The sequence below is a fragment of the Sus scrofa genome, chromosome 7, assembly GCF_000003025.6.
Source record: "Sus scrofa isolate TJ Tabasco breed Duroc chromosome 7, Sscrofa11.1, whole genome shotgun sequence".
In the NCBI taxonomy this organism is placed as follows: domain Eukaryota; kingdom Metazoa; phylum Chordata; class Mammalia; order Artiodactyla; family Suidae; genus Sus; species Sus scrofa.
The window spans coordinates 8,283,631-8,307,894 of NC_010449.5; the positions used below are offsets into that span (position 1 = coordinate 8,283,631).

The following is a 24,264-nucleotide window of genomic DNA, read 5'->3' on the forward strand; positions in this document are numbered from 1 at the left end:
ATCTCTTGCAAATCAACAATGTTTCAGCACTCTATGCAACTTAAAAGGCTCTAAGATGTGGTCTTGGGACTCAAAAAAAATTAATGTATTTCAACTTGTCTGTATGGTAACCCTACAGGTTTCACACTGGGCCTGACTACTTCTAAAGCATTATGTAGCGGAGGCTCTGAAAGTGTTAAATATCAGCAGGCAGCTCTGAGTTGAGCCCTTAGAGTCCACAGCGAAAGGAACAAGTTGTGTTTCCTGCAAAGACCTGCTTCTCCTTGGTGTACTAAGTAAAATTCCTTTCCACCTGAGAGACCCAAAGGCTTCTCTTCAACGGCTTTTGTGGCATCCTAAACTGTCTTCCTACCTCATAGTCTCACCAGGCTGTGTTTTGTTCTTTCAAAGTAAAAGTCGATTTTCATTCTCTTTTATTAAAAGCAGAGAATTATAATCACAGATTACTTTTTCAATTATGAACAATTACTTGTCTTGCTGAAACTCAAAAAACAAACCAAAATGAGAACAAATCGATCCTTCTTCCTTCCAGGCTGACTCCCATGTTCCTTGTCCAGTCTCCTGCATCTTTGGGTTTCAGCCTCCCGTTCGTAGTAATTTTGGACTCAGACCTTGGAACCCCTGGGCTATGGGAGAAGCTTCACACGGAGACGTCTCCATGGCTGCCATTGCCTTCTGTTCTACAGTCCTTGAGCTTGGGCAAAAATCTGGACATGTTTCTAAGTGTAAAATTTGTGAACCGACATGTGGGACAAGTTGATGGCAAGTCTAGTGCTCAGAGCCCCCTACACACCTAGGAATGAAAGCCTGGGACATTGAAACGGTCTTCCCATTGCCGAGAAATTTGGCTTACTTCCTTATCGTGGTCTTCTTAGGAAAAACAGAACAAAATTTCTCAAAAGGTCACAAAATTCCCTCTCACCACAGAATAGTAAAATGTGGCTTTTATGAGTTCTTAGGTGTGTGTGGAGAGAGATGCCAAAAACACACAAGCTTTTATTCCCAACCACCTTGTGCTAGGAGAGCTCACCAGAATAGCCCTCTGAAGTGGTCATGCACTTTTTGATTTCCAAACTCAAGGGGAAAAAGCACAAAGGTTTTTGTTTTGTTTTAGTTAGATTCTTATTTATTTGTTTTGGCTTTCTATCTGAATTTTCACTGGTAAAATCTGTTCTGATTAAGGAAGTGAAATGCTCAAATCTCCCCTGCCTTTATGAGGCTTTTTTTTTTTTTCCCCAATTCTGCCCTCAACATAAGATTACTATGGAGCTGTTAAAACACTAGATTCCATGGCAGCCACCAAAGGAGTTGTTTTGATTGGTGGAATTCTGCATTCACAGGTTCACTTTTCACATATAATAATGTACCACATTACTAGCCTCTGCCCTTCAATAGGATCCCTTGGTTGGATATTATCAAGAATCTCTCTCAGAGCCAGTGCTGGCCCAGCAATAAAGAAGGTGTGTAGGGGGGTGGAGTGGCTCAGAGGTTAACAAATACAACTAGGAACCATGAGGTTGCAAGTTTGATCCCTGGCCTCGCTTGGTGGGTTAAGGATCCGGCGTTGCCGTGAGCTGTGGTGTAGGTCACAGATGCGGCTCGGATCCCGCATTGCTGTAGCTCTGGTGTAGACCGGCGGCTACAGCTCCGATTAGACCCCTAGCCTGGGAACCTCCATATGCCGCAGGAGCAGCTCTAGAAAAAGCAAAAAGACCGAAAAAAAGAAGGTGGGAAAATCTTCCATACAGTCACAGCAATAAAAGGAGGCTGCTCTTTCTACCGACTCTTCTCTTTCCTTTGACTACTTTTCTTTCGTCTGGTTACCTCCATGGCCATGTCGTCATTCCTTTTCTTAGTTTCACCCTTCTTCCTTGATTTAATGTTTTTTCGAACTCTTTAGCTACATGAATACTCAGTTACCTAATTAACATTTGATCATGGTGGTAACAAAGGAAAGAGTAAGCCCAGAAATGGTTTTGCCTTTTTTGAGCCACAGTCCAGTTGAAACCAGGACAAACCTTTTATGAACCACAGTCCAGTCTAAATCAGGACAGACATTATCTTTCCTTTAACAAAATGTATGTAATTACTATGATTCTGTGCATCTCTTTAACATAAATCAGTCGGTGATATATCGTGTGTCTCAGATATAACAATTAAAAGCCCCATAGATATTTCAAGGTACCAGTCTTTCTAGAATTTTTCTCATTTGTTAACTTCCGTACAGAAGAACACCTCAGTTCCCAATGTATGATGATAGCCACAGACTCTAAAGGCAGAGCTGATAAGGCTTTCTTTCTGCTTCCAGTGCCCCTTGGCCCCAGGATACCCTGCTCTGCCTCTGAGGAAGAACTCTTGACTCAGTCAGGGGCACAGAGAAGCTACCAGAGCAGGAAGACAAAACTTCATTCATTCTTTTGCGTAGCCATCTTCATTAAGTGCCTGCCCCCTGCCAGGTGCCGTGTAGACCTTACAGTTTAATCCGCAAGATTTTCTATAAATAAGTAAACAGCCACATAGATACAAGTCATGATATGTGCCAGGAAGGAAACAAAGAGGAATTGATGCATCAGAAGGAAAGTGGAAAGGTGTGCTTTACATAAGGCAGCCAGGGAAGGTCATTCTGGGGAGGTCACTTTTAAGCTGGGACCTAAAGAAGAGCAGATAGAGAACATTCCAGGCAAGAGGGGCAGTGTATGCAAAGGTCTTGGCTGGGAAAGAGTTCCAAGGGTTGCAGAAACAAAGCAGAAGCTGAACAACTGTAATGTAGTGAACCAGGGGGTAGGCTGTACTTTCATCTGGAGCATTAGGCAGGGACCCTTAGTCAGGCTTGGTAAGCCACAGGCGGAGTTCAGGCTTTATTCTAAGTGTAATGGAGAGCCACTGCAGAGTATTAAGAAGGAGGAGACTCTTTCCTATTGATTTTGCTGCTCTGTGGAGGCAGTTGAGACTGGAAGCAGGAAAACCAGTTTGGAGGTGTTGCTGGTTTAAATGAGAAGTGAAGATAGACACCAGCGTGTTGACAGTGGAAGGAGAAAGTAGATAGATATGCTGCATATTTTGGTGGCAGAATGGACAAGATTAGCTAATAGGTTAGCTATAAGGATGGTGGGATGGAGGGAGGTGGAAAGGTCAGTGCCGGTCTCTGTCCTGAGCAATTAGGAGAATGGTGGCTCCATTTCCTGAGATGGAGGAGGCTGGGAAAGGTTTGGCAGTGGTATAACCTGCCACTTCTGGACGTGTTGACGCAGAGATGTCTGTGACACACCTGTAGATGTGGCTATAACAACGTCAGGCAGGCAGGTGAGATGAAAATCTGCAACTCAAAGGAAATCTGAGCTGAGACTCAGCGCGTGGATAGAAATAAACCCATGAGGATGGATGTGGGTTACTGGGGAAGGAGTTCTGGTGAAGAAGAGGGGCCAGCACAAGCCTGAAAAAACACCATCCTTTAGAGGGCAGGTGGAGGACACAAGCAGGGACTGAGGTAGGAGGGAAACAGGTCAGTCTGCTATAAGTAGAGTTTCAAAGAGGGAGAAGTCTAGTGTGCTGCTGAGGGGTAAGTAAGAAGGGGGCAGAAACAGGAGCCCTGGATCTGGCAGTGTGGTCACCACACTAAGGAGAACGAGCGGAGTTAAGTATTGGTAATTCACCTGGGTCTGGGGAAATGCTTTTGGGCTCTGTTCCGTTTGGAAAGGCAGATGTGCTTCTTCTGCATGTGGCTTGAATGGCAATAGCTACCCCAATGGCCAACCCCACAACCACCAAAACAGAATAGGATATAGAATAGACGGGGGTGGGAAATTAGGGGAGGGGGAAAAAAAAAGGCAGTGCCTTTGTTGGCAACGTCTCCGTTTAGGGGCATTAGGCAGCTTGGGGGAGAGCTGAGAGCTTGGTTTCTGGTTAAATCTCTCGGTGGGGGAAATCCCAGCGAACAAGTAGGACTTGCACTTCACCCTTTCCAGCATGAGCAGGCCCAGATTGTTCTGTAGGCTTGTGTGCAGAACTCCCCAGTTAAGATTAACAGGAAAGTAACTCAAGCAATTCTAGGACATTAAAACCCAACCCTGAAACTTAATTATATACAAACAAATACACAGCATCAGCGGGATATAAAAAATACAGACTTGTGCTTAATTGTTACATTGCCTAGCATGGAAGGCAAGGCAATATGATCACCTCCAGAGATTGCTTTATGATCAAGAGCCTTTTCTTAATTGCCAGAAAACTCTAAGGGCCTCCTCTCCAGGGACCGCTGCCAGGATTAGAAAGGAGAACCCTCTACCAGATTCATCTATAATCACAATTTAGTATTATTAAATAGCAGCCTATGGAGTAAGCCTTGGGGGACAGGGCTCTTGCCCCTAATAAAGGGATGAACAAAAAGGATGATTTAATCATCAGTCATTTTCCTTTGCTTATGCCTACCCCCACAAAATGAGTACTTCAGAAACTGAACGTTTTTCCCTCAAATATGTTCTGACCTCCCTAGACTGCCACCCCACCCCTCACCACTCTGACTACATTATTAACTGGAATAGCTCGATTAGGGCTGCATCGTTTAGACATTTATGCCTTCAAGGACAAGAAAAATACCTGGGGCAGGAAGGGGGTAACTTAATCCTGCATGAAAAGCCTTTTCCACGTAAACCACTTCCCATATTCATGAATCTGCCTCACACTGGCTCCTGTTCCCAGGCTTTTTCTCCATACCGTAGAGTAGCCTCTGACCAAATTAGAATTCTAATCACTTATTTTTTTCCCCATTCATTTTTTTCCTCTTCTACTGATGCATAAGTCAAACATTCCACTTATAGTGGTTATTCTAGATATTATAAATGCTTATTTAACTTGTAATAGATAGTCATTGTTTTGAGCCTCTCCCCCTGGCCATCCAGGGGGCCTTAGAATGCCTTAATTCCAGTCAGCCCTCTCCCAATTTACATTCTGTTTCCTCCAGGATTTTAATTCATTGTTTTTTAAAATCTCCATAAACTGAACAAGTTGCTTGCCATTGCTTTTTGTATCTGGTACCTCTCTTCCTCCCTTCTTTTTTATTTATTTATTTTTTTTAGGGCTGCATTGTGGCATATGGAGGTTCCCAGACTAGGGGTCAAGTCATAGCTACGCCTGCCGGCCTAAGCCACAGCAATGTGGGATCTGAGCTGTGTCTGCAACCTACATCACAGTTCATGGCAACAACAGATCCTTAATCCACTGAGCGGGGCCAGGGATCAAACCCACATCCTTATGGATCCTAGTCAGGTGCATTACCAGTGAGCCACAGCAGGAGCTCCCTCCCTTCCTCCCTTCTGAGATCAGTTTCCTTCTTCCTGAAGTACAGTCTTTAGTATCTCCCATTACCGAGGGTCTGCTGGTGATTGTGTCTTCGTTAGTGTGTGTGAAAATGTCTTTACTTTGTCTCACTTCAGAAGACACTTTCAGTGAGTAAATAAGATGGCATTTTTGTTTCTTCGATGCTTTGAAGCTATTATTTCATTTCTCCTGGTTTCTTTGTTGCTGCTGAGAAATCACCTATCAGTCTAACAGTAGTTTCTTTTTGGGAAATTCATTTTATAAATCTGGTCACTTATAGGATTTTTTTCTCTAAGGTGTCCATGATGATATATACAGATGGCTAGATGTCTGCCCTGTGTTCCTGGGAGTTATTTTGGGGGGCACTTCTTGAATGTGAAGTTCACTTCTTGAATCTGAATGTCACTTCTTGAAATTTCCATAAATTTCAAGAAATAATCAGTGATTCTCTCTTCAAATATTGCCTGATCTCATTCTTTCTTAGCTCCACTTCTGTTTTGTTTTAGCTTTGGGGAGTTTTCCTGTCAGTAAGTCAAACATTTAAAAATGTCTTCTAAAATATTTAATTCAACATTTGAGTTGTCTTGTAAGGTTTGTATGTTTGTTTCAGGCTACTTTTGCTCTCTGTAGCCAGAAATGGAAGTCACTCAGGACCGGTTTCCTTTGGCTGGATAACCTGGTCCTCATGTTAAGGCTTGTGGCTATGATTTGGAAGGATGCAGGAATTTATGTTCATTATCAGTCAGGATACTGTCAGGAACACAGAAGCCCACTGAGGAGTCCAAGGATTGAAGGTTTTAGAGGCTTTGGCAGCAAAGAGAAAGGGTAGGGCAGTAAAAGTCAGGGAAACTTCTGCTGTAAAGGGGTGATTCAAGAGAGTGGCCCAGAAGCTGTGGCAAATCTCAGAAGTCTCTAGGAGCTGCCTCCCTTGAACTCAGCTGTTTGTAATACAAAGCCCATGATTCCTGGTTGTTTGTCTAGCAGCTGGTATTAAACTCTTGTCTGCAATCTTCCCACACATCTGTTGTTAACTGCTGCTAGAGAAAAATGGCTTCCTCACTGTCCCATCTCATGAGAGTGCCTTTCAGTGGCTGACTCTCACCTGGAACCATGTGGAGAAAGGGATTCTAGAAGCTATATGTGGTTCCAGGCTTATCCCTTGCTACATGGATGAGAGTGGAGAAGGGGTGACTGTGATTCCAAGTTGACGACAGATTGGCACATGTTATGTTTCACTGATGGTACTTTATGTTATACACATATTATTTTATTTTCTACTAATAATGCCACTGATAATTAAGAATGGCAAGCACACTTATTTTAAGTAACTGATACCCAAAATAGGGTAGACCAAAGCAGGTCTATTAGCTTTTCCAAAAATCACACAACAAGGCAATGGCAGAAATGGGGTTAGAATTGAAGTTTCTGGTATTTAAAGTCAATTCTTTTCATGAAATCAAAAATTAATGTGTAGAAAACGTCTGAGACCAGTCATTTTTGCAGCTGAGACACAGAGCTAAGAAATTCACTCGTCCCAATCTAACTTTCAGGGATCAAGCTCCAGCACCTTTCTTCCTTAATAATTTATCCCTTCCAACTTTTTAGCCCAAGAAGAACCTTAACAGATGTTAAAGGACATTTGTGAAGATAGAATAGGATACAAGGTAGAATATGATACATTGAATGGTCCATTTCTTGATGACTAGTACCTGGACATGACCATACTCTAAAAGGGACCACCTCAAAGAAAGCCAATAAAATTAAATGTCCTTCTCATTGGATATACAGCTTAATATTCCATTTGTCAAATATCGTTCAACAAATATTTCTTAAGCACATTTTTTTGCTAGGCTTCCAATTTCTGTGATCATCATGATATTTTAATTCCACTACCTCTGACATTATCAGGTTAGCAAAGTATTTTAAAATATGTCAAAAAAGTATGCATATTAATTAAAATGTTCCCACGTATAAGCCTTAAACTAAACTCCCTGGGTTGATTGGAGACAAAAGGCTTTTATTCAGTACTGTTTTGTAGGGTTTTTTAGTATCTCTGCCAATCATTGCCACAAAAGAATATTTATTGTCAAACATGAATTGGGTAGAAATGGGAATATCACTGTATTGTTGCTTCTTAGGCCTATGTTCTAAGACAGTAGCAAAAACAGCATTTTCAAGCAATAGCCATGCCTTCTTGCCCCTAATCAGCAGGCTTGTTTCTAACATCAGGTTTTTTTTCTGTTTTTTAAACATTCGTAATTACTTAGCTGATTCTTTGAGGGAATAGGTGGAGTGTGTGCCAACATGCCTCTAGATTTTTGTATTAATGGAGATGCTCTTCAGTGGCATCTGGGCCCTTTTGGACATCAGACCGCTGGTGAAAGACTGCGCATATGTGCTCAGCACACAGTGTAGAGTCACGGGGCACAAAAGCAGGATCTTCACTTCGAGCAAATCTTATGTTCTCACAAGCTGAAGCAGTCACCCCTCTCTCACATGGGTCAGTGTGCATGTGCTCCCTAGAGAAAGAGTTTTTTCTTGTCCCCATGTTCTCACCCTTCTGTAGCTTTGCTCTAAGTGTAAACTTTTTTTTTTTTTTTTTTTTTTTTTGCTTTTTTTAGGGCAGCACCCGTAGCATATGAAAGTTCCCAGGCTAGGGGTCGAATCAGAGCTATGGCTGCCAGTCTACACCGCAGCCACAGCAACAGCAACATGGGATCCAAGCCGCATCTGTGACCTACACCACAGCTCATGGCAATGCCAGATCCTTAACCCACTGAGCGAGGCCAGGGATCAAACCTCGTTGGGTTCTTTAACTGCTGAACCATGAAGGGGAACTCCCTCTAAGTGTAAATTTTTAGAGAAAATAAATGAATCTAGTGAATACAAGAAGGTGATAGATACAGGATGAAGCCAGTAAGTAAGGCTGGTGGTGGGTCAGAAGAGTTGATGAAATTTAGGAAGCAGTTGGCAAAGCAAGTACTTGTATATAAACAAATGTGCTCATTGGATTGGGAGAAGGGCTGAGAATTCAAAACTTAGGACATAAAGCATCTGAGGGCTAGGAATCCATGTGATGGGTGTATGATTTGTGGGCAAGTAGATTCACCATCAAGTAGGCTAGATAATGCCCTGCAGAAATTATCTACAGGCTGATAATCCAAGGACCTGTAGGTGAGAGTAAGATTAGAGGGTTTGAACAAGCTCAATTCCCAGTTAGGCACAAGTGACTGCTCTGTAGGTAGAGAAGATAAAGATACCAGGGAAAGAGATGTGGGGGCTGGCTGAGAGCATGTCAGCACCCCCCTGTTCAAGGACGGGACTCTGCAGCTGTCAGAGTGTCTGCCTGTGAGGTTATGAAGCAACTCAAAGCATGAACGGGGCTTTTCTGTGCTGACTGTCTAATCAAGAAGGGGATGTCCATTCGAATGTGAGAGAGAAGGCTCTCCCACCCACCACCAGACTGCTCTTGGGCTTTTCACTTCTGTTCTGAGATCATGGGACTTTAGCTCTCTCCTACCCACTTAGATTTTATTTCTCTTGGTATTTCAGAGAGGATTAGGATCTTTTATTGTGAGTTTCTCCATCCTAGTTCTCCAGCATAAAGTCATTCTTCCTATTGGTAGTACTACACGTGGTTATCGTGGAAGCGGGGATTAATTACACCACACGGGAGGGAGACCTTCTAACAACCCCTCAAGGGCACCCAGTGATTTCAGTTATTCTAATTCCCAGTAACTTCTTAGAATAAATGTGTATTTTTCTATCATTAAAAATCTTTGACTTTGATTTTGAGATGGAGATATGTTTCCTACTGGTATTCTATTTAAGAAGCAGCCCATTGATAAGAGCATCACTGGACAATGGGATTGTAAAAGCAAGCTACCCTTTAGCTTTCTGAGATTAAAAAAATACATGCTTTCACCATTCTGATTCCTGCTCTCAAGAGATGAAGAAAGCAAGCACTGTCATTACATGGTTCGTGTTATATAAAACCTTAAGTGAACTGGTAATGCTTTTGGCAGTTCATTATCAGAATCTCCTCTGTTTACCCTAAGACTTCCTGAGGGGCAAGATGGCTTTATTGTCCTTACTCATCTAACTCTGTTTCCTAATCCCAGCTTAGTTTCTGATTTCACTGCTGAGCTTTAAGCATTCGTTTAACTTCTCAGTGTTTCCCAGATGAATGCCACTGGCGAATCTAATCTACCTTAGGTGAGGAAGTGAATGGAATAAATAAAGTGTTTTACAATAAGAGCGTAAACTTATAAATAACACTGCAGTCACTAAACCTGAAAAAAAAAATCCAAGTAAATATCATGGTGTGGTGAATGATTCTATTTTCATTTCAAGATTTTCATTCTTGCTCAGGAGCTTTAGAACAACGCTCTGAAAAAGGATCTTTTCTATGGTACATCATCAACGCTTCCAGTCACTGGCTTAACTAATGCAGCGCTTCTCCCTGTAGAAACACATGACAAGTTTCCAACACCATTTTCTGGTCACCGTTGGCAGTTATGGTTTCTCTTTGTAATTTGGATTTGGTCTAGAGTAGAAAATGGTCAAAGAAGATTTTAGAATTTGATGGTTCAGTGGATTTGAAGAAGGAAGAGACCATGAATCAAGGAGTGTAGGCAGACTATAGATGGAAAAGGGAAGGAAACAGATTCTTCTCTAGAGCTTTCAGAAGGAAGGTGCCTCTGCTGATACCTTGATTTTTATCCCCATAGGCCCATTTTAAACTTCTGACCTCAAGAACTATAAGATAATAATTTGTGTTGTTTTAAGCCTTTAAGTTTGTGTTGATTTGTTACAGTAGCAGCAGGAAACTAATACATACAGAACTACAAAGGCTGCACCCCACCACCACCACTCCATCAGACTACTCTGCTACAAGTCACCAGAGTTCAATACTGCCAATCCAATGGAAAATTCTAACTGAGGTCACTTTACCGTATTGTTCTTACTTGACATCTCAGCAGTCTTTGCCATAGGATACTTCCTCTTTCTTGAAGCATTTTTATACTTGACTTCCAGGAGACCCCACTGCACTGGATTTCCTTCTAACTTATTGACACCTACTTTTTCTTCTTCTTGTTCTCTTTTGTTTAATTACCCTGTTTTTCTTCCCAAAGACTGAAAGTTGAAATGTTCTAAGACTTAGTCCTGGGATCTCTTCTCTAACCATACTTACTCCCTAGAGATCTTATTTAACTTTAATAAATAAACAATCTTTATGATGAAAAGAAATAAATTTATGTCAACAGCCCAGAAATCCCCCCTAGGTTTATATGTCCAACTTCCTCTTCTGCATCCAAACACTGTTGTCTAACCGACATCTCAGACATGTCCAAACAAGACATTTTTCTCCTGCACAATCCTTACACCTCCACTAGCATCTCTATCCATACCTTCCCTGTGTCTTAGGCTAATAATCTCATCTCCTCCTTTCTCAAACCACATTTCAGTGAATCTGACCGCTCTCCATTCAAGATCTAAACCAAACCCAAGCAGATCAAGTCCACTGCCACACACTTAAACCAAGTCTCCAAAGGATCTCACTTACCACCCTGTGAGTGACATGGGCTAGGGTGCTGCTCTGTCAGCAGAACATACTCTGACTGTTATCTTATATCACATGGAAACAAGTGGATAAGAGGCAGAGTTCCCCATAGGAAACTTGACCAGGTCGCTCTTTCTTTTTGGACATGGAGCTTCTAGGGAATAATACTGGGAGTGGGTGTTTTTTTTTTTTTTTTTTTAACTGTGGCAAATGTTCTCCAAAAGATGCTATAGAACATAGCCTATACTTTGGCAAGTTAAAAAGCTGAGTGGAAATATGTGTATAGATAAAACTATAATTTAAGTTTCTTGAGGTTAGGAACCATATCATATTTTTCTTGTCACCCTATGAATAGTTCTTGATTGTGTCTTTTTTACTTGAACCTAGCATTAGAATTCATTTGGGGGCCCACTTTTCAAGTATATGCTCACTTATGCCGGGAGATTTTTGACCCAAGGTTCATAAATGGAATTTTGAGGGTCCATAAATCTTCTAAGATTATACATTTTATGGTTATTTGTGTTTTTCTTGGGAAAAAGTTCATAGATTTCCTCAGATTCATAATGGAGTCTGTTTCCTAAAGGCTGAAAACCACCAGGCTATCCAGAGATGGCTAAATTGTGAGTCTCCTCTGCCCAGAAGGGCTGGGATAAGAAACCAGGAAGGTATGGAAAGGGGTTGGTAACATTTGAGGACAAAGGGTGGCCATTGGTCCCACAGGTGACCTTGTTTGCTCATGAAGACACACTTATCTCTGCCTAGAAGCCTCACGGTTTCACCCCAAGCTTATAGGTGGGAGAGAAAAAAATCTGAGATTGGGCCTGAATGTCATGATGGACAACATCCTGCATGCTCTGAGTGAGGAAGAAACTGGAAGTTTTAGTGAGTTTCACTCCCTTGGCATTTGACTCCCTTGACATCTTGAAGCCCCCAGAGCGGGCTCACAGGCCTTCCAGGTTGTCAGGCCATGACCCACGTGCCAGTCACAGCCAGGCTGGGACACCTGTCTATGTTGTTCACCTGGCAGTAATCACAGACCTGCATGACACTACCTATGTCAATGTCCTATATTACTACCAACTGTTTCTTTTATTATTTCAACTTTGTGCTTGTATACTAGGCTCAACCAGATTTAAGGGTGCCGGAAGTCAAAACCCTTGTCAAATATCAATCATGGTACTACCCACAAAGTAGGTACTTAATTATTTTTTTCAAGGGAATGAATGACAGCACATTAAATAACTAAGAAACTGTGTTTGGTATTTGCTCCAATTTTTTTTTGTCTTTTTTTTTTTTTTTTTTTTTTTTTTTTGTCTTTTTTAGGGCCATACCCACGGCATATGGAGGTTCCCAGGCTAGGAGTCGAATCAGAGCTGCAGCCACTGGCCTACGCCAGAGCCACAGCAGCTCAGGATCCAAGCCGCGTCTGTGACCTACACCACAGTTCACAGCAACGCTGGATCCTTGACCCACTGAGTGAGGCCAGGGATCAAACCAGCAACATCATGGTTCCTAGTCGGATTCGTTAACCACTGAGCCACGATGGGAACTCCGTATTTGCTCCAATTTGAAGCGCCAAGATAAAGTCTGTCTGTTAAGAGCAGATTGTTTTGAAATCTCCATTAATACAGAACTTTGCAATTCTAAAACTCTGATTATAGATTGAGAGTCTTACATGGTAATAACTCTTTATGCAGTACTTGGTAGTGTGTGAGGGGCTCGTATACACATGCTCAATAATTGTGTACTATTTTCAAATGTAGCAGGCCTCTGAGGGGGCTCTTTGATCTTTTCACCTCTCCACTGGGGAAACCTGAAAATGTAGGCTAATTTCCAAGAAGGAAGTTCCCCAACTCCCTTTGGGTTTGGATCTGATAGTTTTCTCAGTTACTAGGTTCTCTTCCTGCTATTTAAATCTGTATGCTCTGGTTCTATCTTTAGTAGTCATTTAGATAATACCTGAGGAGTTAATGTTTTCCTGGCCAAACCTGGAGGAATGCTTTGTTATTCTTTCCCTTCTTTCATGAAGACTGGAGAACTGTTTAGCAGTAAAGCCATCAGATTGATCTACTTTAAATAAGGTAGGCAGACAGTAGTTGATGCAGATATTTCACTGATATCTTACTGTTTGTTTGCATACCAATCAAGGATAGAAACATGTCCATGAGAGAGGTAGTCAGCTTTGAGTGGTCTTACTGCAGTGGCAAGTCTAAATGAGCTAGAAGAGTTGGGCTGGGAGGGATCCAAAAACCTGATGAATCATGAAGGTTTTAGAGCTACACTGGGTCAAAGGGGAGAGTGGTATTTCTTAATTTGACAGATACTACTCATAAAACCCAGGGGAGCATCACAAATGGCAAAAAGGAGAATATTCCGAAGTTGGATCTAGGATAGCAAACATAAGGATTGCTGTGAAATGAAACAGTCTCTCAGGACAGCAATAATTCTCATATTGTGGACCAAAAAAAAAAAAAAAAAAAAAAAGAGCAGTATAGGAAGTGATTCCTTTTAAGAGCAGGCCTAGCCCTGCATGGAGGCAACTCGTACCAGAGGTCTAGTTCTGCTGTCCATCATCACTTTGGCTGCCACAGTGGTGGTTTCTGGGTATTCACTCATTTGCACTATTATGGAAGGACACTGTTAAAATGTAGAAAAAGCTAACACATTAACCCAGTAATAGCCATTTCCATATTCTTTTATACTTATATTTTATTTGTTTTATTTTTTGTCTTTTAGGGCCACACTGGTGGCATATGGAGGTTCCCAGGCTAGGGGTCGAATCGGAGCTGTAGCCGCCAGCCTACGCCAGAGCCACGGCAACACGGGATCTGAGCCACATCTGTGACCTACACCACAGCTCACGGCAGTGTCAGATCCTTAACCCACTGAGCGAGACCAGGGATCGAACCCGAGTCCTCCTGGATGCTAGTGGGGTTCATTAACCACTGAGCCACAATGGGAACTCCTATACTTACATTTTAAAAGTCAGCAGAGAGCATTCCTTGAGGCAATAGACCAGTATTTAATAGTGAGGACAGAAAAAGTCCAGAGTAAGGACACAGTTTGGGAGAGAGGGATGAGATGCAGCCCTGAGGGCAGTGTATTTAGAGCAGATACTGAAAGGAAGCGTGGAAGTTTGGAGATGACCACATTAGGAACACCCAACACTGATTTTGCTGATGCCAGTGTTTCCCTAGAAATGGCTCTGTTGTGAGTTTGTCCAATTAAATTAATAGAGTCACAGACGCATCTGTGTCTGATCCAAGGCAAGTGCCTCCTTTTCTCTTTCACCATTGTCCCACCCTTTTTGTCCCTAGCCCTCTTTTCTCTGAAGGATTTAGGTTACTTGATTAACTAATAGACAAGGAGCAAGCAGGGTCAAAAGAAACCCCCAGCTTCTGAAGGCATGCAAATATTTTATGTTCTCTGTTGTAGAGTGTCTTCCTTGATAAGTAACTGCTTGATATGATGTCCATTATCCAGCTGTCTGCTTCCAGAATTACCCAAAATCTATGTGACTATTTAGCAAGGTCGCAAATGCTGAGAATCACCATCACAACTGTTTGGAAGAAATCTAGCCTTACTTCCGTATGGAAAATGGTCTGCAAGGAGACGGGAAGCTTGTAATAGTTGTAGGAAAACTACTAGATGAGCTAAGAAAACCTTGAAAATGTATTTAATGTATATGTTTGGCTCCAAATGAGAGATACTTTTGATACATTGCCGTTTTATTTTTGTAACATCTAGCTAAGTCAGTTGTCCCAAGCCACTTCATTTTCCTAAGTAGAGTTTTGGCTTATTAGCATGCAGATGGGGATTTTGGTTTTTTTTTTTAAGTGAGAATTCTCACTTTGCTATGTTAACCAAGCAAAGTGGCATCCTTTTTGATTGCCTGGTGAATTACGAAACCAGATCAAACCACAAGTTCTGCACTTACTGTAGTACAAGGCAAGGACGAGTGAATCAGCCCTGAATTTAAACCCTAACTGTCCCACTTATGAGCCCAGTGGCCTCAAGTGAATCACTTAACCTTTCTGAGTTTTTATTGTTTAATTTGGAAAAAATCAGGATTGTAGTTGTTATCTAAAGAAGCTTGTGTGAATTAAAGGGGCTCATATTTGAGGAACATGCTTAATACAGTTTAAAATGCCATGAGACACCCTCACACCATGTACAAAAATAAACTCAAAATGGCTGAAAGACTTAAATATACGACAGGACACCATCAAACTCCTAGAAGAGAACATAGGCAAAACACTCTCTGACATCAACATCATGAATATTTTCTCAGGTCAGTCTCCCAAAGCAATCGAAATAAGAGCAAAAATAAACCCATGGGACCTCATCAAACTGAAAAGCTTTTGCACAGCAAAGGAAACCAAAAAGAAAACAAAAAGACAACTTACAGAATGGGAGAAAATAGTTTCAAATGATGTAATCGACAAGGGCTTAATCTCTAGAATATATAAACAACTTATACAACCCAACAGCAAAAAAAGCCAATCAATCAATGGAAAAATGGGCAAAAGACCTGAATAGACATTTCTCCAAGAAGATATACAGATGGCCAGCAAACACATGAAAAAATGATCAACATCGCTGATTATAAGAGAAATGCAAATCAAAACTACCATGAGATACCACCTCACACCAGTCAGAATGGCCCTCATTAATAAATCCACAAATAACAAGTGCCGGAGGGGCTGTGGAGAAAAGGGAACCCTCCTGCACTGTTGGTGGGAATGTAAACTGGTACAGCCACTATGGAGAACAGTTTGGAGATACCTTAGAAATCTATACATAGAACTTCCATATGACCCCGCAATCCCACTCTTGGGCATCTATCCGGACAAAACTCTACTTAAAAGAGACACATGCACCCGCATGTTCATTGCAGCACTATTCACAATAGCCAGGACATGGAAACAACCCAAATGTCCATCAACAGATGATTGGATTCGGAAGAGGTGGTATATATACACAATGGAATACTACTCAGCCATAAAAAAGAATGACATAATGCCATTTGCAGCAACATGGATGGAACTAGAGAAATGAGCCAGAAATGAGTGAAATGAGTGAAATGAGCCAGAAAGACAAAGACAAATACCATATGATATCACTTATAACTGGAATCTAATATCCAGCACAAATGAACATCTCCTCAGAAAAGAAAATCATGGACTTGGAGAAGAGACTTGTGGCTGCCTGATGGGAGGGGGAGGGAGTGGGAGGGATCGGGAGCTTGGGCTTATCAGACACAACTTACAAGGAGATCCTGCTGAATAGCATTGAGAACTTTCTCTAGATACTCATGTTGCAACAGAACAAAGGGTGGGGGAAAAATGTAATTGTAATGTATACATGTAAGGATAACCTGACCACCTTGCTGTACAGTGGGAAAATAAAAAAATTTTAAAAATAAAATAAAATAAAATGCCATGAGAAAACCAGAATATTCCCTGTGTGGGGGTCTGAGTTTAATTGAATGGGAAACCAGGAAGGTGAGGCAATGATATGACAAAAAGAAGATGGTAGGAGGGGAGTCTGAGAGGTGGGACATAAGAGTTTTTGGTCCTGAGCTGTAGATCAGAACTTGTTTCTTTAGTTGGTAACCAGTAGCTCACTGAGCACACATTTAAAGTGAAAGTGTGTTTCTCTGGCAGGCAGGGCACATGGAGGGGGGTGGGCAGAGTTAGTGAACTGAGCTGTTTTTCCAAATTCATAATCGTGTGAGTTTTAAGATAGTGGAGAAGTTGGCGGTAGAAGAAAGTCTGTAAACCTAAAAAGCCTTGATATGCTACTCTTTCGTGATTTCCCTTTGGTTTTTAAATGTAAGTTGCTTCACAGACTGTTAGACCTTGTCTGAACTCCTGACTAATGTGGAAATACATTTGTAAATATTGAGAAGCTGAGCAAGTACTTCGAATGATTACTTTGTGCAAGTGTGGTGCCAGTGACTCAGACCTCCTCCTTCCTCCAAGACCTGGTTGGTGCTCCAGCTCTGCTCCTCCAGGTCACTGGTCTTCAGATACAGTGACCTGAATAACTCAGAACAGGTTCTGTTTACTCTTCAGCTCCCCACAAATAAGTGCATGAATGAAAAACCAGATGGGAAACAGAAATGTGTAAATCATTTGTGATAAATAGTCCAGATCAGTTGTTAGCTAAGAAGCTACTTCTGAGCTATGACCTATTCTTTAGACATTTGGGTGATTTTTTTTTTTTTTGAGGTATAATTGACCTGTATAGCCTATTATTAGTTCAGGTGTTTAACATTATTTGATTTGTGTATATATTACTAAATGTTTGCCACACTAAGTCTAGTTAATATTCAGGGTAGATTATTTTTAAAACTTGCTTGATTCCATTCCTACATAGGAGTTTCACTACATTTTTTGCTGAAGTTGCATCTCTTTCAGGACTGCAGTCCACAAGAAGTTGCCTGTCCTTATGGTTTCTTGTCTTTTCAATGACTTCATAAGCAACTTGGCAAAGGGTCCTGCCTGAGCGTCCAACAGGCTCTCCATTTACAGATCTACCTCTTATTCATTTTGTACTCTTTTTTTTAAAAAATTTTTTTATTTTCCCACTGTACAGCAAGGTGGTCAGGTTATCCTTACATGTATACATTACAATTACATTTTTCCCCCACCCTTTGTTCTGTTGCAACATGAGTATCTAGAGAAAGTTCTCAATGCTATTCAGCAGGATCTCCTTGTAAGTTGTGTCTGATAAGCCCAAGCTCCCGATCCCTCCCACTCCCTCCCCCTCCCATCAGGCAGCCACAAGTCTCTTCTCCAAGTCCATGATTTTCTTTTCTGAGGAGATGTTCATTTGTGCTGGATATTAGATTCCAGTTATAAGTGATATCATATGGTATTTGTCTTTGTCTTTCTGGCTCATTTCACTCATTTCACTCATTTCTGGCTCATTTCTCTAGTTCCATCCATGTTGCTGCAAATGGCATTATGTCATTCTTTTTTATGGCTGAGTAGTATTCCATTGTGTATATATACCACCTCTTCCGAATCCAATCATCTGTTGATGGACATTTGGGTTGTTTCCATGTCCTGGCTATTGTGAATAGTGCTGCAATGAACATGCGGGTGCATGTGTCTCTTTTAAGTAGAGTTTTGTCCGGATAGATGCCCAAGAGTGGGACATTTTGTACTCTCTTGATGTGCTCTTGACGTAGTGACACATTGAAGAGGGAGGAATGAGTGGGATGTTGGGGGTTAAAAAGAAGTTTGGATAAATAAGAAGACACTTTGGAGTTCTCATTACAGAGGCCTTTGTATATTCATTAAGTTTTCCTCTCACTCACCATTGCATGATTCAGCCATCCTGGAAAGATATCATCTATGGCCTTAGGGTAAACAAGTTCTCGATCATAGAGGAAGATGATCCAGAATGACAAAAATACAAACTGGAAAATAGAACATAAAAACAGCACCATTAGGTTTATTTTCAGTCATTGCTTCCTAAGATAATCAAGGAAACATAACAAAATAAAAATAGATACCAGTTTTAAAGGGGTGTGTGTATGTGTATATATATATATATAACAGAAATATTAAGTGATGGAAAAATATTTATTGTAGAATTACAATACCCAGTCTCTGAGGATTCCAGAGTTGGCTCAGTTATTTGTCATTATGGCAGGTGGAGAGGGTATAGATAAATAGGATTTGTAGACCATTAAGGCATTTCATTTTGACCAGGGACCTCTCTTCTCTATGCTTTCACCAGAAGTGCTGAGAGCAGTCACATGGAGTGGCTTGAATCTTCCCTTTCCTTGGCCCCTCTCTAAACAGGCATGGCAAGGGGAATCAGGAAGCCTGGGAGAGAGGATAAGTAACAAGCTCCCAGGGTAACTCACAAGCTAGTTAACTAAGCGGTGTATCTCTTTCTTGCTTAGTTTTCATAGATCCCCATCTTCTTGTGCCATCACCTCACCCCTCCCGACCCCCAGCTATCATTTCAAAGTGTATGTTTTGAATGCTATAAAATCAGTGTAGAGGTGGAAAAAAATAACTATTGATTTTCTGATCTTCCTATCTTCTTGAATTCCAAAGGTTCAATTTCTAAGCCTTAAAAATGAATAAAAAAATATATAAAAATTAACAAACTCCATGGTTATAAAAAAAAAAACTTGGCATTTAGAGGGTTTATAGGGGTGGAGGAGGAGATGTCCTACAAAGTAAAGCTGGAATGCCAGTACTTGCTCTTTTATCAGAGAACTCATTAGTGTTTGGAGAGTTTCATTTTGTCTTTAAGTCTGAAGTCTCACTACTGTAGGAAGCAGACAATGACTGGTGGAAAGAGGTGGTCATTTCTAATTATGGGCCCTACTGGGCAGCCCTTCTGCCTTTTCTCAGTTTGTTTCCATTCTAACTAATGAATGAAGACATGAGCAGTGTTGGAGAAAGGTGGACAATATCAGCAGGAAGCCTACGATTACTCGCACCTTGCTTCATCCTGATTAATGTCCATTCATTCAACAAGATGCATGAGGCCCATCTCTCTCTCCTCAGTTCTTTTTTATATGTCGACCTTAAAGGTTCCCATACCTTTTTTTTTTTTTTTTATCATTTCTACTTGCAGAACCAACAAATGCTTATTGCAGCAAGTGAAACAAGATGTGTAAAAGGGAAAATTAGTCATCTCCTTCCTCAGCACTCTCCATTCTCATCACCCTGGTGGAACCAAGGTTATTGCAGTTGTATTTTAAGAAAGTTCCTTCAGACTCCCCTGTTAGACACCCTAAAGATCTTGTATCAAATAGTCATGGAGATACAAAAGCTAAAGATAAATCTTGTTGGTAATGTGCCTTATTTCCCAAAGACACTGAGCAGGGCAGTGCAGTCCTCAGGCCATTTATGCAAACATAGTTGCCCTGGATTACAATGATGGGCTCCCAAACATCCTTGCAGCACAGGAGAAATGTCAGTCCATATGACGAGTGTATTATATTACCTGCACATCTTTGTAACTTACAGCAGATATTGGAAAAGCCAGTGTGGTGAAAAGCAGGTCTCTGAAGGCAGTTACAAACTTTATGTCTTTTTTCCCTTCAGTTCTTTTCAGCACGTCTTCCAGGCAGGCCACCCCATAGAAAATGGCCTGTAAGAACTAAATTCATTACAACAAATGAGGGCATTTTCATTTGCTTTAATTAATACATTGTTCACTGATGTAAAGCGCTCTCCCTCTGGGAGCAGAGTTGTTGGAGAAGGAGGGGGCTGCTGGCTGTTTTGGTTGGGAGCCAGCTCGAAGGCTGGTCTTGCAGCTCAGCGGGCCCTGACCTTGCTTGCTGCAACTGATTGAGTAAAGTTGCTTAGAGGATAATAATGTGTACAGTGTTTAGTGTAATGGACTTGAGCTAAAATGGAAACGAAATAGGTTAAAAGGAGAATGTAATGAGATAGATACCTTGGCCAAACAGAGGTGGGAAAAAACAAACAGCACAAGGGCAAGGCGCCAGACACAATGGTGGATATATTCTGGTCTTTTCCTAGGAAGAAAACGTTTTTAAATGGCTAGTGTTGCAACCTCATTAGATAAGCCGGCAGCAGGGTCAAGGGCACGGTGAAGGAGCTCTGTGCTCTCCTGAGGGAGGTGTACAGAATGGCCTCTAGCCTGTCCGGGGGAGAAGCCAGTGTTCTTTCTCTCACTAAAAGGGGAAGCCTGAGGCTTTGCAGAGACAGTCCAGCTGAGGGAGTGATTTAAATCTGTAGAGATCGAGCAAGGCTTGGGCTCGGATGTATCTTTAAGTACCTGAGGGCCTTGAGGCCAAGTGAAAAAGAAGCAGGGCCTTTTTCGACAATATACGATCACGATGAGGGCAGACTTTGTCCATTCTTACTGTTTCCCACAAACTTATGGCTTCTAATTAAAAGGTTACAGTAGTACAGAGTTTGGGTAGTTTTGAGTTATTGCATCAGAATCCATCCTGTTCCTTGAAAGCCCTGTATTGGTACAGAAGGAACAGCTTAGACTTTGCTTGGAGAGGGTGAGTCAGGCAAGTTGTGGAACCTGGGGAGCTGGACTAATGATCAACCAAGTTGGCTGCTGGGGAACAGCCTCTGAGCTCTGAACCCTAGGAAACCTCTTACAGAGTTGGCCTCCTGCCACTCCTTGGGCTGAAGCAAGGGTGGGCAGGGGAGGACAGAGGTGAATTAGGCCAGTGATACTCCCAGCTAGGTTCTTAAACCAGTAGCACCAGCATCACCCCAAAGTTTATTAGAAATGCAGGACTTCAGCCCCACCCCAGAGTATGAAATCAGAATCTTTGGTAATGGCGCCTAAGAATTTTTTTTTTTTATAGAAACTTCAGGTGGTCCTTGCATATGCTAATGTTCTAGAACCACTGAATTAGACATAAACTTATCACTTAAAAATCTTACTTATTACTCAAAGCTATAATAGCTAACTTTGTGTGTTTTTTTGGCCGTTCTCAGGACATATGGAATTCCCAGGCCAGGGATCAGATCAGAACCGTAGTTGTGACCTAAGCAGCAGCTGAGGCAATGCTGGATCCTTAACCTGCTGTGCTGGGTGGAGAATGGAACCGGCATCCCAGCGCTCCCAGACGACACCAATCCCACTGAGCCACATAGGGAATTCCTGTAATAGCTAACTTTCATTGATCTCTTTTTATGGGCCAGGCACTGATCTGAGCTTCTAATTTCTTAAAACAACCTTGGGAGGTTAGTCCTATCATTACCTCTCTACTTCTCATTCTACAGATGAGGAAAATGAGGCACAGAGAAATGAACAAACTGGCCTAAAGTCTCATGGTTGATAAAAGTCAAGGCCAGGATTTGAAGCTGAAAGTCTACCTCTTGAGTCAGGCTTTAAAAAACAAACAAGCAAAAAACAAATCATGTATCAGGTTTTTAAGAATAAAGATAAAGCACTGTGGGAGGTCAGAGGAGAGACCCTTATCTCCAGGTGTGAGAATTAAATGATCTCTAAATGATCTCAAAAAAAAATATTGATGCCTAATTATCACCCCCCAAGATTCTAATTTAATGAGTCTAGGGTGCTTTTCAAGCTTCGGGATTTAAAAAAAATTCTTCTAGGTGATTCTGGTCAGGTTAGTCAAGGTTGAGACCCACTTGACTTGAGGAACTTCCTTTTGGAAAGGCAGACCTGGCAGTCTCAAAGGAGGTGGGGCTCTGGGGACCCAGGGAGTGAGCCCACGAGGTGAGATGAGATTGCTGGAGAGAGGATGGGGGAGGAGAAATGGAAGCAGACGCTGAGAAAATGCCCTCCTTTAAGGGGCAGAGGGGCTAAGAGGACAGTTAAGTAGCAAAGAACCAGGTAGAAGACCAGGAATGTGCAAGAACCTTGCAGGAGAGGGAAGCTTGACCCAGAAGGGGGCATTCCAAGGAGGACTGGCTACCATTTTAAATGCCATGAAAAGGCTGCCACCCCAATACTTATCATTAACTTTTGCCATTCATCCCCTAAGGGCTACAGAATGTGGATGCTAGAAGAAGTCGCCTCTTCCACCCTTCTTCCCCAGCAGCTCTCAGCTTACCCCTGAGGCCACATCAGGCAGCTGTTGTCATTAGGAAGGGCAGGCGAGGGCCCTGGGCCCTGACAAGGAAGCCTGCACTGTTCTATCAACACGGCAATTAATCATGCTCTGAGCACTGCGTCTGCCAGGTTTTCACTCCTTAGGGAGAGGCCGTCTCCACCCAGCATGTGAGGTCCATGTGACCACTTTCCTTAGCGAGGGCTTCCTGGCGTCATCGTGAGTCAAGCTTGTCCTAACTTTCTCTTGCCTTTCCCAGTCCCAGACTGTGGAAATTGGACTTAGGAAAGAACACATTACTCAGAGCCTCCGTAGCTTCTCCTTTACCAATAGGAGAAATGTGCTCCACACCACAAACTTGCCAGTCACTTCTCCCCCCAGCCCTCAGCTCACACGTTACTTCACAGGCGTATGCCACATGGGAAAGATGCCAGCAGTGTGTGAGGGAACCTTGTTTCCAGTGATCTTAATCCTCATTAACGTGCCAACATCTGCAGCAACATGGAATGTTCATGGAGCCCCCACATAGGAGCACAGGAGGGAGGCGCTAGGATGTTGCCAAGAGAAATAAATAGGCAAGAACTAGGGCAGAGCTAGAGAGCAAGGAGAGGGAGGCAACATAGGCTCACTCAATGGGGAGGCTTCCTAGAGGGCCTCCAGGACAGGTTTGGAGCAGCTCACCTAACTGGACACTGGCCTGCTCATTCCCTAAGGACCATGCACAGGAGTGTTTATAAAAGTGCAAAGAAAGAATAGTCAAGGGGGAAATGGTAGCTATTATAGACTGAATTGTATCTCTCCCCCAAATTTATATGTTAAAGTTATAACCCTCAGTGCCTCGAGAAGTCCTATATTTGGAGTTAGGGTCTTTAAAGAAGTGATAGAGTTAAATGAGGACAGTAGGGTGGGCCCTAATCCAATAGAACTGGTGTCCTTATAAGAAGAGATTAGGACAGACCCACACAACAGGTAAACCATGTGAAGACACAGGAAGAAGACAGCTGTCTACAAGACAAGGAGAGAGGCTTGTAGAAACCAACCCTGCTGACACTTTGATCTTGGACTTCCAGCCTCCAGAACTCTGAAGAGGTAGTTCCTAAACCACCTGGTTCTGTGATACTTTGATATCACAAACTAATTTGCCCCAGCAAACTAATATAGTAGCATTAACATATGATAGCAACAACTGGCCTTCTTTTATGAATCTTACAACAAAACTACAACTGTTTACATTTTTCAATTATTTTGGCCACTAAGAAAAGCAGAACTAATGGTATCTTCTTGGTTGAGGTTTGCTTTAGAGTTGCTACTCTCTGATTTGTCTTTTCTACCAATTTTTCCCTAATTACATTTGTTGTTTTGTGCCTTCTTCTGAAAGGCTGCTAATCTAAGTTTGTTAGCTGTCTTCTGTTTCTGGTGCTAGCTGACAAACTTACTACCTGGGAGAGCTTAATTTACATTTTTTTTTTTTTATAACTGGTGCAATTTAAGAAACTGTAGCTAAAGGATATTTAGTTTTTACATTCATCTGTGTTCACAAAATTCACCAAATTCTTGAAATCACAGTAGTTTAACCTAAGTCATCAAGATTATTTTCCCTGCTTTAAGCCAGAACCCTCTTAAACTATCCCAGGAAGTGAGAATTTTTTTCATTTAAAAAATAATTCCAGAGAGGGAGAGTCCACAAGTTTCCTGAGCAAGACTTGTTTCAACTCTGATTGGATGAGTCAAGTAATCCAACGCCCAGCTCAGCTCTCTGTGCCTGACTCAGACAGGCGGGGACTTTCTTAGGTCTTCGAAATGATGCAATACTTGCAGTGGAGACCAGTCCAGAGTAAAA

At 41.9% G+C, this 24,264-nt stretch overlaps 1 protein-coding gene across 4 annotated transcripts in view; it reads right to left on the reverse strand.

The window, feature by feature from the left end:
* ADTRP (androgen dependent TFPI regulating protein) overlaps positions 1 to 24,264 on the reverse strand; it is a 70,915-nt gene that overhangs the window by 40,861 nt on the left and 5,790 nt on the right. For 2 of the 4 annotated variants that reach the window (XM_021100189.1, XM_021100191.1), the window contains exons 2-3: positions 19,859 to 20,014; positions 18,207 to 18,308 (exon numbers count right to left, since the gene is read on the reverse strand). In XM_021100189.1, the coding sequence (XP_020955848.1) occupies positions 18,207 to 18,308; positions 19,859 to 20,014 (258 nt within the window). The remainder of the gene's footprint in view (positions 1 to 18,206; positions 18,309 to 19,858; positions 20,015 to 24,264) is intronic. The other 2 variants (XM_021100190.1, XM_021100192.1) reach the window with 2 other exon arrangements.